Source organism: Lytechinus variegatus, chromosome 3, assembly GCF_018143015.1.
Source record: "Lytechinus variegatus isolate NC3 chromosome 3, Lvar_3.0, whole genome shotgun sequence".
NCBI lineage: Eukaryota > Metazoa > Echinodermata > Echinoidea > Temnopleuroida > Toxopneustidae > Lytechinus > Lytechinus variegatus.
The window spans coordinates 48902482-48917918 of record NC_054742.1 but is presented as its reverse complement, the minus strand read 5'-3'; the positions used below and the strand labels follow the sequence as shown (position 1 = coordinate 48917918).

The 15437-nt window shown below is 35.1% G+C and overlaps 1 protein-coding gene across 8 annotated transcripts in view; it reads right to left on the bottom strand.

The window, feature by feature from the left end:
• Positions 1–15437, bottom strand: part of LOC121411229 (inositol hexakisphosphate and diphosphoinositol-pentakisphosphate kinase 2-like) — a 46419-nt gene that overhangs the window by 15575 nt on the left and 15407 nt on the right. For 5 of the 8 annotated variants that reach the window (XM_041603823.1, XM_041603830.1, XM_041603828.1 and 2 more), the window contains exons 9-15: positions 13583–13684; positions 12528–12614; positions 11914–12031; positions 10094–10256; positions 7781–7792; positions 5318–5335; positions 3639–3761 (exon numbers count right to left, since the gene is read on the bottom strand). In XM_041603823.1, the coding sequence (XP_041459757.1) occupies positions 3639–3761; positions 5318–5335; positions 7781–7792; positions 10094–10256; positions 11914–12031; positions 12528–12614; positions 13583–13684 (623 nt within the window). The remainder of the gene's footprint in view (positions 1–3638; positions 3762–5317; positions 5336–7780; positions 7793–10093; positions 10257–11913; positions 12032–12527; positions 12615–13582; positions 13685–15437) is intronic. The other 3 variants (XM_041603826.1, XM_041603829.1, XM_041603825.1) reach the window with 2 other exon arrangements.

Sequence of the window (15437 nt, the reverse complement as noted above, 5' to 3'; positions counted from 1 at the left end):
CATTTCAAAATTGTGGACGGACGACGGACATCACGCCACGGCATAAGCTCATCTTGCCCTTCGGGCCGGATGAGCTAAAAAATCAAAATCGGTCAACAAATAAAGAAGCATTTTATGTGAATTTTTAAAAATATACATAAATTAATTTTGCATAAATTAGCATAAAAATTGTTCTGGTCCAAATTTCAAATTATGTGTCGAAGTTTTGAATCCCCACCTAGTGCTATCGTATAAAGCAAACAGAATTGAAATCGGACTTGAAATGGCGAAGAAGTAGCATTTTGAAATTGTGGACGGACGGACGCCACGCCACGGCACAAGCTCATCTTGCCCTTCAGGCCGGATGAGCTAACTAGAGATGCTCGACGGGTCGCGAGGCCGAGCACATGTATCCCCGAACCAACCGCGTCATCCGTCATTGTGATATATGGAGTTCACACAGAAATTTGACAAATCAATACAATTATCATGGCAACAATGACCCTGCACACATTTTGCCTGTGGGTACCAAATTTGATGACAATAATATGACGTAGCAGCATGACTCAGCAGAACCTGAAGTATTGTCCAGCATCACCTCTTGGGGAATCTGGATATATTTTGTAAACCTAACCCTGAGACCCCCATCAAAAATTATCTAGGCATCTTCGCTTCACCTTCTAATATTGCTTCTCAACTGTTATGACAAACTAGAAAAAAAACAGAAGGTACAGGTTTTACCAAATTTTCTACAAAAAATGGTTACCATGACAACCATGTCTCCACCAACTCCAAAATCATTAGGCGGCTTTGCTTTTCCATAATGGACCTTCATGACAAACTTGAAGATAATTGGAGAAGAAATGAAGCCAGTAGAGCACTCTCAAGGAAATCTCTGCCATTTCCACAAAAACTCTTGTTACCATGGCAACGATGTCTCCGCCCACCCTAAAATCAAAGGCGGCTTCGCTATACCATACTCAACCTTTATGCCAAATTTGAAGATGATCGGAGAAGAAATACAGCTGATAGAGCGCTCACAAGGAAATCTCAGCGGCCAAATCCATAGTAAAGTATCCTGCAAACTCTGTTCGGGGGATACAATTAACATGTACATGTACATGTAGGTTTTATCTTCTAGAAGGTAGTAGCATCATTAGCATGCACAAATTTTTCTTAAACCAGTCATTGATGAGGAACGAAACTAATATAACAATATAATCCGAATAATATTACACAACACTGTCATCTCCCAGGATATTCTGGTACCGGTACTAAAAGATAAGGCAAGACTTAGATTGCTAAACCCTATCATAACTGCATTTATATGAAACTACCTATTTTTTGTGTGTGCTAAATAGAATCTATAGACAAAAGTTATGACATCCGTAATACCAATTATATCTCTAAGCAAAGATAAAATATCAAGAAAAGCTAGTGCTCAGAATTCGCTCTTTTTATTATTGTACTTTCATGTCTCTAAGGTTTGTCAATTACTCAGTCTTGGATTTGTCTTTAACAATTATTGTACAGTATGTAAGCTTAAGTTACTGTATGTAGTTTTAATGTTAGATATTTCTTATGAAACAAGACTGCGTTGAAAAACAGTATATTTCTTCTGAACATGTTATCTTGTATAAAGATGTTTTAACATTATAACAAATGAATACATTTTTAAAAATTATTATGGGATAAGGGTAAAGGAAAGGACAAGGATGGGAAAGAAGGTTACTTAATATAGATAGATGAAACTAGGAATCTTTAATAGCTTATGATATCATGAAAATTATTAATTAATACACTGCAACAATTTTCAGTTAAATGCACCTGTGCCATGAATGGGAATGTCAAACATCACTCAAAACCTTGCTAACTCTTAACAGCATATGTAAATGTGTATGTATCAGCCTGAAAATTATATACAGACATACTGGCATTAAAGCACTCTCATGAATATCAACGATGAAAATGGGTGGCAAACTAACTCACCATCTTCGTAGCAATCTAGATCGCAAGGAGCAGATCTACTATCGTTTGAAAATCTCCAATTGCAGAATTCTTCATTAAAGTAAAATCATAAATTATGTCTTTATCAAATACATGTACCTACTTTTTCATATGCTGGCTCAATTAGCTCATAACGAAATTCAAATGAGATTCATAACATAGACCTAAGAACTAAAGCATAACATGAAATTTAAGAAACTCGTAAATATTAGGCTGCCTGTGACAGTATATCACACATATTAGGATCTACATGTAGTATAAATTTAAAACAAAGAAGTCTTTACAGAGTCTACCCCTTTTACAGGCCACTTACCAATACTGTGGCTAGGCCACATGCACAACAGTGAACCTTGAGATACACTGCATGTAGTATCGATATCATTAGGTTTTCTTCCAATAACTTATCCCTTTCCCCTTTCCTGAAGTCTCTCTTTTTTTTTAAATGCACCCATGAATGATATGATCATGTTGCCATTCTCTTTCATACATCATGCAGTTAATCACAGATGACAGCTGCAAAATATACTCCAAAATGAATTTGGTATTATACTCAATGCAGGGAATAATTTTGCTTTACAAATTTGAATAGCATATTTGGTCATAAGAGAAAATGTAAAAATGTGCTATACAAAAGACTTCATGCATAGCAGTCTTTCAAAGATGTAGAGCAAATTGCGATGCGATACCAGGAAAATTTTCCCCTGCAATGTTGTGCGGCACACCCACATGTACATATATATAGAAAAACAAGCAGAGCATTCTGCCATTAGACAGAAATTTTTTCAACATACATATGTATTTGATAGTTAACAGCTAATTATTACTATTATAGAGCATGGTTGAGCTACATGTATGCCAGAAATGCCATCTTGATCTTCAAGTCTTTCTTTCTATTTGCTCGCAGGGAATAACTGACTGAAATGGTTTACCAGGAATATCAAAGTTTAAGTGTTCAAATATTAGAAAACTAATCCTGTGGGCTAACAAAATTAGACTGCACATACACTAAATATCATTTGAACATTACGATGATATATCAAGTTCAAATATAGCAAACACATCCTGGTCTGAATAACGATTTTCAACCCAGGAAGTCAGTCACAATGCAAACATTCCACATGACATCATATTCATTCAGAACATTCATTATGTATCTGTACATTTCACATTCAATTTTTTAATTTACTGTGGTGAATTGACTGGAGAAAGAAGTGCCAGCCTGAAGTATAATGTAAGATGTGAAAGAGTGCATGGCATGGAATACTACTAGGTGTGTGAAAGAAGGAAAAAAATATTCAACTCTTCTTTGAAAACTATAAGCTGTAATACCTTTTACCAAAATTTTTTTTTTATCTGAAATTAGAAAGGAAATGACACCAATAAACTGATTGACTAAATAATTAATCAAATTATGATCCAGTGGAGGTAAAAAAAGGAGAAAAAAGTGTGACTTGGTTCTCACCATATCCAAGATACTTCAAATAAAAGTTGACCCAAATTTTCAAAATACATGTAGGTCTCACTAAATTGCCATTTGCCTCAATACAAAAGACAATTTTGAAATGAACAGTCAAGGGGCAAATAATCCGTTAGGTGTTATTACACTGAATATACCTAGGGAATTTTGTATTTGGCATCAGTTAAAATCTCACCTTGTCCTCCAGGATAGATGCATCTGAACGCACGGCCTAATTCCTCCGCCTGAACACGACCTGCTGGAGTTAGCTCTCCACCCCATTTCAATATCAGCAATAGGGAGGGTTCCCCTTTTGAATCTATTCAAACGAAAGAAAAAAAACAAAATATTTAACGTTTGTTCCCAACACACACATATTTTGTGATTAACAGATGAACTTTCATGATCGCAATAGAAATATTTAATTGCTCAAGCATAAATGATTATACCACCTATGACTTTCAAGATTGAAAATGTAGAAATATCCAAACCATCCCCTAAATATGTTTGAGCGGAATATGAAGGAAACAAAATTGGAATCTGTCATATTTCACAAGCTTTGTCTCATTCCATAAAAAAAATATCCCAAGCATGCATAAAATTTCAATTTGAATAACAAATGACAGGATATTTATTGTGCTTATCAACTCGATCCTGTATACTTTATCAATCAGGCAATGTATCATGCAGACCATAAGTATCGTCAAGTGCTGAAATTGGTTATAAGCTATATAGCTACTTGTATATTACACTGACTGACATCATAAAAAAAATTTAATACGTTCTTGGAAGAACTTCATGATAAAGGTAAGAATGGCAAAAAGAAGAAACTCATACAACACACAATTTAAGACAGGCTTTCATTCCACTTCATGAGAAAGAGGGGGAAAGAGAGAGAGAGAGGGGGGGGGGGGGGGGGTGTTAACAAGAGATGTATTAATAGAAACACATTACTGCATAACTTCATGCATCAACACACAAAATTTGTTATTTTGTTAGAGGACAAAGATCTTGCAAATTACAACCCATCCCCTGTAAGTTATATTCTCCTAATGTAATAGTGAATACATATCAAATTGTAAGCTTTAATACTGGTAAAAACTCACAGCATACATGTATGTCATTGCAGTCAAGTGAAATAATAATTACTCAAAAGTACTTGAGAACTACTGTACGTTCTTATGTGCTTTGTATCTATTTGGATGATTAAGAAATTGTGGATTGGTCCAAACTAACTCTACTATGACCTAAAAACTTCACTACACATTCATTATATATAAATCATAAAGATTACATGTCATCTATCCCTGATTCATGTTAACACTCAAAATTCCAAAAAACCATCATTTTGATACACTGAACCACTGTTCCATATTTCTAGTATGTTTAAAGTGAGTCAAACTAAGTGATACCGCATCAAGGTCAGGTGATATCTTTTAGCCAGGATGGGGGGGGGGGGTCACCTTTTCCTACTTCAGTTCAAGTGAAAGTATTATCCAGTATACAAACATAAGCCAGGGGCAATATAGCAACTTCCAAGGCTATCTTCACATTGAGGGGGGTGAATTGTGGTTGGCATCCATGTATCATATTTCACTAATAAACATCATAAGGGCTAAAGTCATATTAACTAACAGTAGCTAGTTCTATATTCACATGTTACCATACATTCTTGAGGAGTGTTGTGAGTTTAGAATTACCTAGAGCATTACTTCACAGCAAGTCCTGTTTAAATGTAACATGCCATATCAATAAAGCATGCATGAAGTTTAATAAGGTAGTCACATACATGAAAACAGGCTTAATTGAATTTTTGAAAACACATCACAAACCAAGCAATCCAATTGCTGAATATGTGTGAAATAATCTACCCACCTGGCCATTCTCCGGAACCTTATCGATTTAATATTTGTATTGTCCGAACAAAATTTTTTGGCAATGAAAGATGAAGAATGGAGAAGAAAAATACAATTTTTGCTTATCCCACTTTGAAACCAATTCACTTCAAAAACATAAATATATTGTAGCACACTGGTATATGTACAGTTGCATGCAGTATTATTAAACCCGTACAGGTCGTATGAATATTTTTGCAATATTTCAAGCTTTCCTTATTTATGGAATGTAACACTACTGTAACATCAACTAACAAGACAATAGACTTCGATTTAACAATAAGAATCATGTAATACAGGAACATATATGGTCGATTAAGCTAATTAATTAAATTTATGATAGATGAAATGGTACCCCATTCTAAACATTTCAATTCATTTTTACTGGCACTTCAATTGAAATTTTTCCAATAAATTTGCATTGTCAAAACATGAACCAAAATAAGTAATGTTGATTGCAAACTATTAATTCTATATCAGGTTCAGGTATATCAAGTCAAAACAAGCAAGGATTGTTGAAGCATTACAAGTTCTGCTTCAGTGATCACAGAAAAACAATAGTGAATTTTCTTTATCGACCATTTCTCTGCATTCATGAATGAACTAAATGCCTAATATTGATTCTTGTGATATATAATTTGGTTGATATGCCTATATTTCATAAAGATTTAAGAACCAAAACATTTAATTTTGGATTTTTCCACAGGTGATACAAATAAAATAATCCTGCATGCAGCTTTTTATTGAAAAGAAGCCATCAAAGACCAAAATAGGAACAATTCAAAATAAGAAATTTCCTAATTTTCAATAATTATATTTACACAGACATCCAAGGGAAAAATGTTCCTGTATCCTCCCCCCTAAAAAAAAAAACGGTTACTATTGCTGGAAACCAAGAAAAATAAAGGGAAGCGTGCTTGTGTTTAACATAGTCTAAATCTAAACAATTTCATGTGATAATTCCAATGTTTTGGGTGTTTTTTTTAGGTTTGATGCAGCATGTATTCAGGTACTGATTTGGCAATGAAAACTACATCATCCTCATAAAATAAACTGATTTCTATCATTCAACTATTTGTTCTTTTTCAGTACACTTTCAAATGTTGGTGTTAATGTTGAAGAACATAATGATTATCATCAATAACGGGAGGAGAGCTAGGGCTTGAAAAATAAAATATGTTATGCTGTATTGCGATGTTAGTATAAATTATCTAGGCCCTTATAATGAGATACTATCATTTAACTGACAATCATTTTAACTGAATGGGTGTTTGTGGTAAAGGCCCCGGTTTTGAAAGCAGCATTTAGGACTGACATGTAGCAATTAAAAGCAACATCAATTTTCATAGCACAGGTATACCCCAACTACTCATTAAGCATGTGCTCTGGAGAGCATTTCACAAAACTTTCAGCCTTAAATCTGTTATAAGCTTCTGAAACCCGTGCATCTCATGGGCTAAGAGCTAAGTAGTCCATGAAAATCACTTGACTATTCGAATCATGAAATACTCCCTGGGTATTCTAGAGTGAATTGTTAGGATGATTCATTACTGAGGTATTAGGGGCTTCTTATTATTAAATACATCATAGCAAAAAGGACAAATGAGTATTAAGTGAATCTATAAACAAATGAACAGCAAAAAAAGTGGAAAGCTGATGAGTTCTACAGTGAAATACACCATGTGTGTACGTTGACAGAAGTTACTTGAAATATTTGTCATCATGCAATCGATACGAAACAGCAAACATCTATCTAATGTTGTAAATAATCTTAAGAAAAACAAACCAACTATACTTCCTTTTCGAATGGAATGTATTAGGTAGTGTTATACATCAAAGTCACAAATGCAAGTATGTGCAAGTCATTTGGCTATTCACAGTTTTTGCCCCTCCACCCTAACCAATAAAAAGAAATTGGAATTTCAAATACCTTTTAGTCCATTATACTCAACAAAAGAATAATTTGTAAAAATAAATTTCACAAACATCCCAATATTTTGCTTGACCATCTTTTCAAAGCTAATTGATGCTTTCCCAATACAATTACTGATATTACTACTGATATTGAAAGAAGAGCCAAGATGGAGTAGGTACTGATCCTCTTTCCTGATCTGTTAAACATTAGCATATTGTGCACAAAGAGGAAATGATGACACTACTAATATACCACCTAACAAGAAGCCATGATGTGCATAGATCCATACACAGGATAATTCATTCCTATTAACTGAACATCATAGAGTTCCATTAGATTTCAACCATGACAAGATCCATTCCCTGATTAAATGCTATGGTTAGGAAAAAAATCTACAGCTAATAAAATGACAAATGAACACACATTTTCGAGAGGAATTGCACAAAATACACTGTTATTATGTGGAGGTCAATACTATCACTGTCTAGGGAACGGCACCATGGGTAAGGAGCTTAAACTATAAATTACCTGAGTGAGAAGCTATGGAGTCAAAGATGGCAAGAAAAGAGGGGGAAAAGAAAAAAAAAATCAGATAAGAAATAAGTCAGTCACTGTAATCAAACAAAAGGCAAATTCTGTACGGACAAGTATGTGTGACAGAAAAAAGCAATGTTGTTATTAAAGTCTTTGCCATGTCTTTTAGCGAGAATCATGTTGCAATGACACCAGCATTTATCACACAGACTTGTCAGCATTCCTCATTGTTTTGTTTATGATGAATAAAGAAAATATTATTGAGGAAGTCATTTGCAGGATTCCTGTTTAAAGAAAATGGCTCTGACTTTTGTTAAGGTTCCTAAGTGAAATGTTGTTAGATTTCAATTGTAAAGCAGAATGTTGGTGAAGGCCATGTTTACATTATTAATGAAAATATACCCAAAACTTGGGCAGTGAACTATGAAATGGAAATTGATTGAATGAAAAGCAAGGCAGAGTGTAGCCTTCACCATCCTCCTAAAGTATCATTTCAAATATCAAGATTCCTGTATTAAATATTTCAGTGACAATAACTGTAGGTTATCAGAGATACGTTGTTCACGACAATATGCAATAAGAGCAATGTTTCAATCATAATAAATACTACTGGTCAGGGGTACTACAATGATTGCTTTTTGGGGAAGGAATCAAGCATTATGGCTAGATGTGAGGACAGTGTCCTAGTGTGTTTCTAGAATTATATTTGAGTGCCCAAGCGTGAAACACTTACATTTCAAGCAATCAGATTCATTTTATTTCTTTCATATTGTATTAATTCTTAGTTATACATGTATATCTAGATATTATTATTGTGTATAACAAAAAAAAATAATAAATTTAAACTAATTTCAACAAAGAAAATAAAACTTTTTTTAAAAATCATCAATGTGATTTCCAAAGTAGTAATTACATGAATATGCATCTTTAGACAGTGGGGCTGATATGTTAGGAAATCTCAACAATATATTTTGGGAAGAGAAACAATGAAGTAGGAATATGCAGTATTATTATCGAGAAAGCAGTATCCCTTATTTAAAGTTGAATCGTATCAGAAATTTTCTTTCTAAATTCTGGTTGGTGTCTGGCATTCCAAAAGAATGTTGAGGATTCAAACAAATCCTTTATCAAAGAACAATAAAAAAAAAGATAAAAGATTTTCATGTTTCAAAAACATGAAAGTGCCTGATATATTTGTTATATATACATGTTTCCCTCAAAGTATAAATTGCAACACTGAGGCTCGTCAAATTGCACCTTCACTCACTTAAATGTAATTGTGCATATTTGCAATTTGATTATTTCATAGCTGTTGAATAAAGTGAATCCAAATTCTCAATGATCAAAGGATTGTATTTTCTGAATGATAATCATAAACTAGACAAAAATTCCACATTGATTTTTCAGTATTCAGTAAATTCATATTTCAAGCTGTACAGCCTGCAGTTCTAATGATGTTGCACTGAGCCCGCTGCCTGAAGCAGATGCCCACCATTACAGATCGGCAGAGCCATGCCAGTACATCGGCAGACAACACATCACATTACAATGTACATTATCATAATTATTTTATTACAATGATGCACAGTCTGCACTGGCATGACAAGGATTCAATGGATGCTGAAAATTATGAAAATCACGATTTTGAACGTCACGGCCATATCAAGTTTTCTTCTGCCCTCAGATTTATGGCGAGGACTGTAATTTTCATGTGCCCTTTAGAAGCCCAAGCAACAAACTAAATGGAAGGGATATAATATGCACTTATTTGATACATTTGTCCACAGAGGGTAAAATGTTGGACGACTCATACATGTGTATATTATATGCAAGACAGAGTGTCAGGTTTTCCGAACAAATACCAACGTCCAGATCTAGACCAGACACCAACAAGTTCCAGTGAGTAACATGTTAGTTGTTAGAAAAGGAATACAACAGAAACTAGTAGTCCTTTACAACCAATCATGCAAGGCTATCTACAGGACTCCTGCATGTTCTACTGATAAAAAACTATATATGATTTATAAACAGTGCATGTTAATCAATTACCAATTATCTGAATTGAACTACAAGAGCAATTGGGTTTCAGTAAACTATTTCATACTCTGTATCCAAACAGGAGGTGTTTCATCAACATTTGTCCACTGAAAACTGTCAGTGGTGACAGAATTCAAGATTGCTAATTGGATAAGCATTGGCCTCTGACAAGTACTATGGCAACTGTCAGAGTGAATATGTGTTGTTGAAGAAAAGGTCCCAAGATGATAAACCCTTAATTTAAAAGACTTTAAAAGAATAAACTGTCACCTTCTTCGCTGCTGGAGTGCTTGAGAATGCCCTTTGGAAGGTACTTGAGCTGGACCTTGCGATTGATCCCCGAGAAATGGCCATACATCTCTAGGACTGCCTTCAACTGCTCTAGCTTAGACTCCCTCTCTTCAATCTCAGGCTGACTCCTGTGCTTCTGCCACTGACATTGAAATAGTAAACAGAAAAGCGGATTGAATCATAGCTCAAAGTAATCCACTGAGAGCCGTGATTGCGCTCCTGCCAACCCTGAAACCCAAGACACTGTGTCTGGGACAAAAAGGATAAAAAAGGCTGAAGATTGGGACATAGTGTAGTGTAGTATGTATTTCACAAAAATTGGAACAAAGCGGTTGAAGAGGCTCTCTCTTTCGCCACAAATCCAGATTGTCCCTATATTAAACAGGAACTGTTGGCAAGTGTGTAAAAAATGGGTAGAGTACACAAAATGGACTGTTTCTCACACACGATCCTCAAAACAAGGAAGTATCTAAAATTGATACCAATTACAGAGTTCTTGGCCCCATCTTACAATTGATACGATCAATCTAGAGTATACGGAAATCCATCAATGTCCTAATTTTTTCTTCAGGTAATTTTGCACAATGTCATTTGTATATAAAGGGAAGCACAATTAATTTTCAAGAAAAATATGAATACTTTGAACATGTGTTTTTATATGTTGATGTTGCTTGCTTTCCATAGTTGTTGTTGATTGGATCAATCATAACTTGAAGGTCATGGCCAAGGATGCCCGATTGACTTTCCATGATGCTCCTCTTATTGGCATTTGAGACTTGTGCCCTTTTTATCATCCCACTTGTGCTGTTAAATAAAATGTTCCTATGAAAAAAAATATTTAAAACTAGAGATGCTTGGCGGGTCGTGCAGCCGAGCACGTTTCCCCCGAACCCACCGTATCATCCGTCATTGCGATATATAGAGCTCCCACAGAAATTTGACAAAAAATACAATTATCATGGCGACAATGACCCTAGCATGCAGGTACCCCAAGTCCATCTACCATCCAAATGGGGTTAATAAGTGACTTATAGTTGCGGAGAAAGAGAGTCTTGCATGTTAACTTCAACATTTACCTGAAAATGACCTTTGACCTTACCATGTGACCTCTGACTGCAGCATAACATGCAGGTCCCCCAAGTCCATCTACCATCCAGGTTTGGTTGAAAAGTGACTTACGGTTGCAGAGTTAGGTGTCATAAAAGAGTCTTGCATGTAAACTTTAACATTGACCTGAAAATGACCTTTGACCTTACCGTGTGACCTCCGACTGCAGAATAAAATGCAGGTACCCCAAATCCATCTACCATCCAAGTTTGGTTGAAAAGTGACTTACGGTTGTGGAGTTAGGTGTCATAAGAGAGTCTTGCATGTAAACTTTAACGTTGACCTGAAAATGACCTTTGACCTTACCATGTGACCTCCGACTGCAGCACAACATGCAGGATCCCCAAATCCATCTATCATCCAGGTTTGGTTGAAAAGTGATTTACGGTTGCGGAGTTAGGTGTCATAAGAGAGTCTTGCATGTAAACTTTAATGTTGACCTGAAAATGACCTTTGACCTTACCATGTGACCTCCGCCTAAACCAAAATAAAGAGGCTTCTTCACTCTACCATACTCAACCTTCATGCCAAATTTGAAGACACTCGGAGAAGAAATGCATCTGATAGAGCGCTCACAAGGAAATCTCTGTGGCCTACGCGGCGGCGGCGCGACGAGACCAATTCCATAGTATCCTCCGAACTCTGTTCGGGGGATACAATAAAGAATTTTTAGGCCTGAAAATACTATATACCTTGAGCTCTCCAAGGAGATATCTTGCCACATCCAGAATCTTCTGCAGCTGTTCAGGTCTTTTCAGTTTGACCTTACCCTTAGAGCGCCCACCATATTTCTCAAAGAGGCGAAAGAATCTAAAATGAATGGAGAGAAATAAATTCTTATCAATTTTCTCACAGACAACTGCACGTTTTGCAAGAACAACAAATTTTAAAAGAATGGATTAGAAATTCTGTTGTGTTTAGTTTGGGCATAAGATTTTAACTTATTCATCAAGAATTTGCCTTTATTGGTAGGATTTGCAGAATACAGAATTGGAAAATTTAGAATAATATTCTAGCAAAATAATATTCCTATTGATATTATACTTTTACAATCTTCTTTTGGACTGCAACAGAAGGTAAAAAAGGTGAAATTTACAAATTAAAAATTTCTAAGCTGCAAGCTTTATGTATATTCATCACTTGCCAGGTGAGTAAGTTTCAAAAATAGGCTTTATTGTGCTTCTCATTGGCTTCAATTATGTTGACATCATACTGTGTCAGGAGGTATATGATTTGCCAATTTCACCTTTTGGTGTATGTAGTCAGGGTCTTTTCAGTGTGTTATGAAATATACAATCGATCTTACTTTGGATGCTTGACCTCCATTTTCATTTTCTGTTTTGGTGTTCTATCTCCATGCCTGATAACAGCAATCACACATCGAAGCTCCATCCTAGTGGGAATAAAAAACACAATTATAGATTGTTTATATTTATGTGACCACTACAGTTCATATATCTATTGTTGCAAACCATAAGCCACAAATGATGCAGTCATGTTAGTTCACATGAAAAGAATAGCTAACTAAGCTTTCTCAGTCATGAATGCTTCTTTCCCATGGAACTAGTTCATGTGATCAATGAATAGGCCAGAATGCAAGCTTTCTGAATACGCAAGTAATACTGAAGAATAGGACCTGACAGGTCAAGGGTCATATCCAATCCAAATAACTAATCAATATTCATAGCCTGATGAGGATTTCAACAAGATGTGATCAAAAACCATTAACAGAAAAACCTGTACTGTTGACAGGTATATAAAGGAGGATGGCCTAGGCCAACCGGGTGCTGTGTCATGTGCCTGTAATCCAAGCTTTGTTGGGGGGAAGTTACAAATTGATGCAGAGGTTTGAGCCCTGGTCATGTCTTTCAGATGGTAATGTTTGAAAGGTGGGTCTCAGACGTAAATATTCATATCTTATTGATATACGTCTGATAAAACTCAATTACACACATACATACATAGGTTGTGAGCAGTCCAGCAAGCAAGGCCAGTATACAGAGACACATCGTCATATAGCCATATACAACACAAGACTACACAACATGGCTAACCTCTAACATCATGTTTCGCATAATAGTATCAGACTTGTAAAGACGAAGACAAAAGCTGCAGCCTTCGCCTACATCATAGGCTACGCTTCATAAGACAGGGCCCTTATTGCTGACTCTCGAGCTATCTAATTTACTGAAAAGGTGAATTTATCAAATGAGTCCCATAAAATCAACTGGACGGTTTATTCTGCTTTCTTCTCCTCAACCCCTTTCTTGTTTTATCATTCCAAAAATGAGGGTACCTCATGGGTGTAATTCTTAGCAATACTCTTTGATGATGAGTAGGCCTAGTATATTACTGACTTACATAGTTCCTGAAGTGGTAGGCATGTATGGTATCTCTTCATCTAAGGTGAACATCTGCCAAGGGATGTTATATTTGGGAGCCAACTCTCTCATGATCATGTTCCTACACAAGATGCCGTTGGAAGAAAGAGAAGTTGGAAAAATGAGTTGACAGGAGGAGATGGGAGAATTATATTAACTCTATTGCTTTATAACAATCATACTTTTAAATTGTTGTGATATCAAACTGCTCAAGTAAATTCCGAATAGCAAAACTTGGGCTGTTGAGAATGGAGTACACTAGCTAGGAAAGTGTGACAACAGTACACAATAAACATATCAACTATATTTTTTGTGTTCACATTACTTACAATGACTACAATGCCTCTGCCTTGGCGAACAGAGTCTAAATGATCTTGTATGGTAGCACTGACATTTTTTAATCAAAGTCATAAAAAAATGTTAAATTTGCTCTCTTCCTCCCTGATTGTCAATTCATGCACCAGGAAGACTGCTAAAAAAATCATACTTGTATAATAACTTTTCATTTTTGTATTTAGACCAACATCCTATTCTTGTGCACATATGAACATGTTTTGAAATGCTAAATACATAATTTTGAATGTACATAACATAAAAATAAATAGCAAAATAAATTCATTTTGAAAACTATCACTTTCCAAATGACATGAAAATTACCCAAAACTCAATTTTTTCTGAATTTTCATTACAAAACAAACAAAATTATTTGTTAAAAGAAAATTCCCTTTAACCCTAAAAAGACTGGGGGGAGCTGATTCAGCCCCCCCTCGACATTTTTCGCGATAAATCTGCCGCGCAATTTTTTTTTACTGCGTCGCTCGCTGACTTTTTACTTTCAAGTATCACACATAAATTACTGTAATATTGCATGGGCTAGTGGGAATGATTATTTTATTTCTAGATTATTTTTACTTCAAAAAAGGCCATTCGTATAATTTGTAATGCCCCTTACAATGCCCACTCATCACCTCTTTTTATTCAGTTGAACATGTTGAACGTATATGACACAAATGTTTTCAATATTGCCTCATTTATGTTTATGTGTTCCAAAGAATTATTACCACCATATATACTTTCTAAATTTTCTCTCAATAATACTTTTCATGAATATAACACTCGCATTGCCACAAATTTTCATTTACCCAAGATAAGAACAAATGTTACAAAAAATTCAATTTATTTTAAAGGTCCAATAGTTTGGAATAATATCCCAATGCATATAAGAAATATCCCTTCTTCAAAGAGTTTTAAAAAACATTTCAAATCCCATCTTTTGAGTTTGCATGACTTTGATTGAGTAATTCCTTTTTTTAATAGATACAATTCTTGTTTTTACCCCCCCCCCATCCATCTGTTTGTTATTTCTTGCTGTTCTTACTCTGTATATATACAACGCATTGCTTTAATTTTGTATAAGAGGTCGGCGTTTATAAGGCTTTTAGCTCTTTTTGTCGTCCTCAATTCCCATAAAACCTTTTGTTATGTAATTGTATTTTCTTTTGTTCTTATTACCTTTAATTGTTTATAATATTTCTCCTTTGTATGTATTCATGTTTTTATGGTGAATGAAATAAATGAACTTGAACTTGAAGTCTCACGCAACTTTTGAGATCAAAATTGTGACCCCCGGGTACGTGGTTCCGAAATCACGCAACATTTCGTAAGTGCATACAGACCCCAAATTACTCAAAAACGTGAATTTGTGTACAAATCCAATGCAAATAGTGTTTCTAGCTAAAATTCATAAATGTATCATTATATTTCCTTTTACTGCTTGAAATCAATTAATTTTATCTTTTTTATGGTCAAAATAAAGTCCCCGACAATTTCCATTG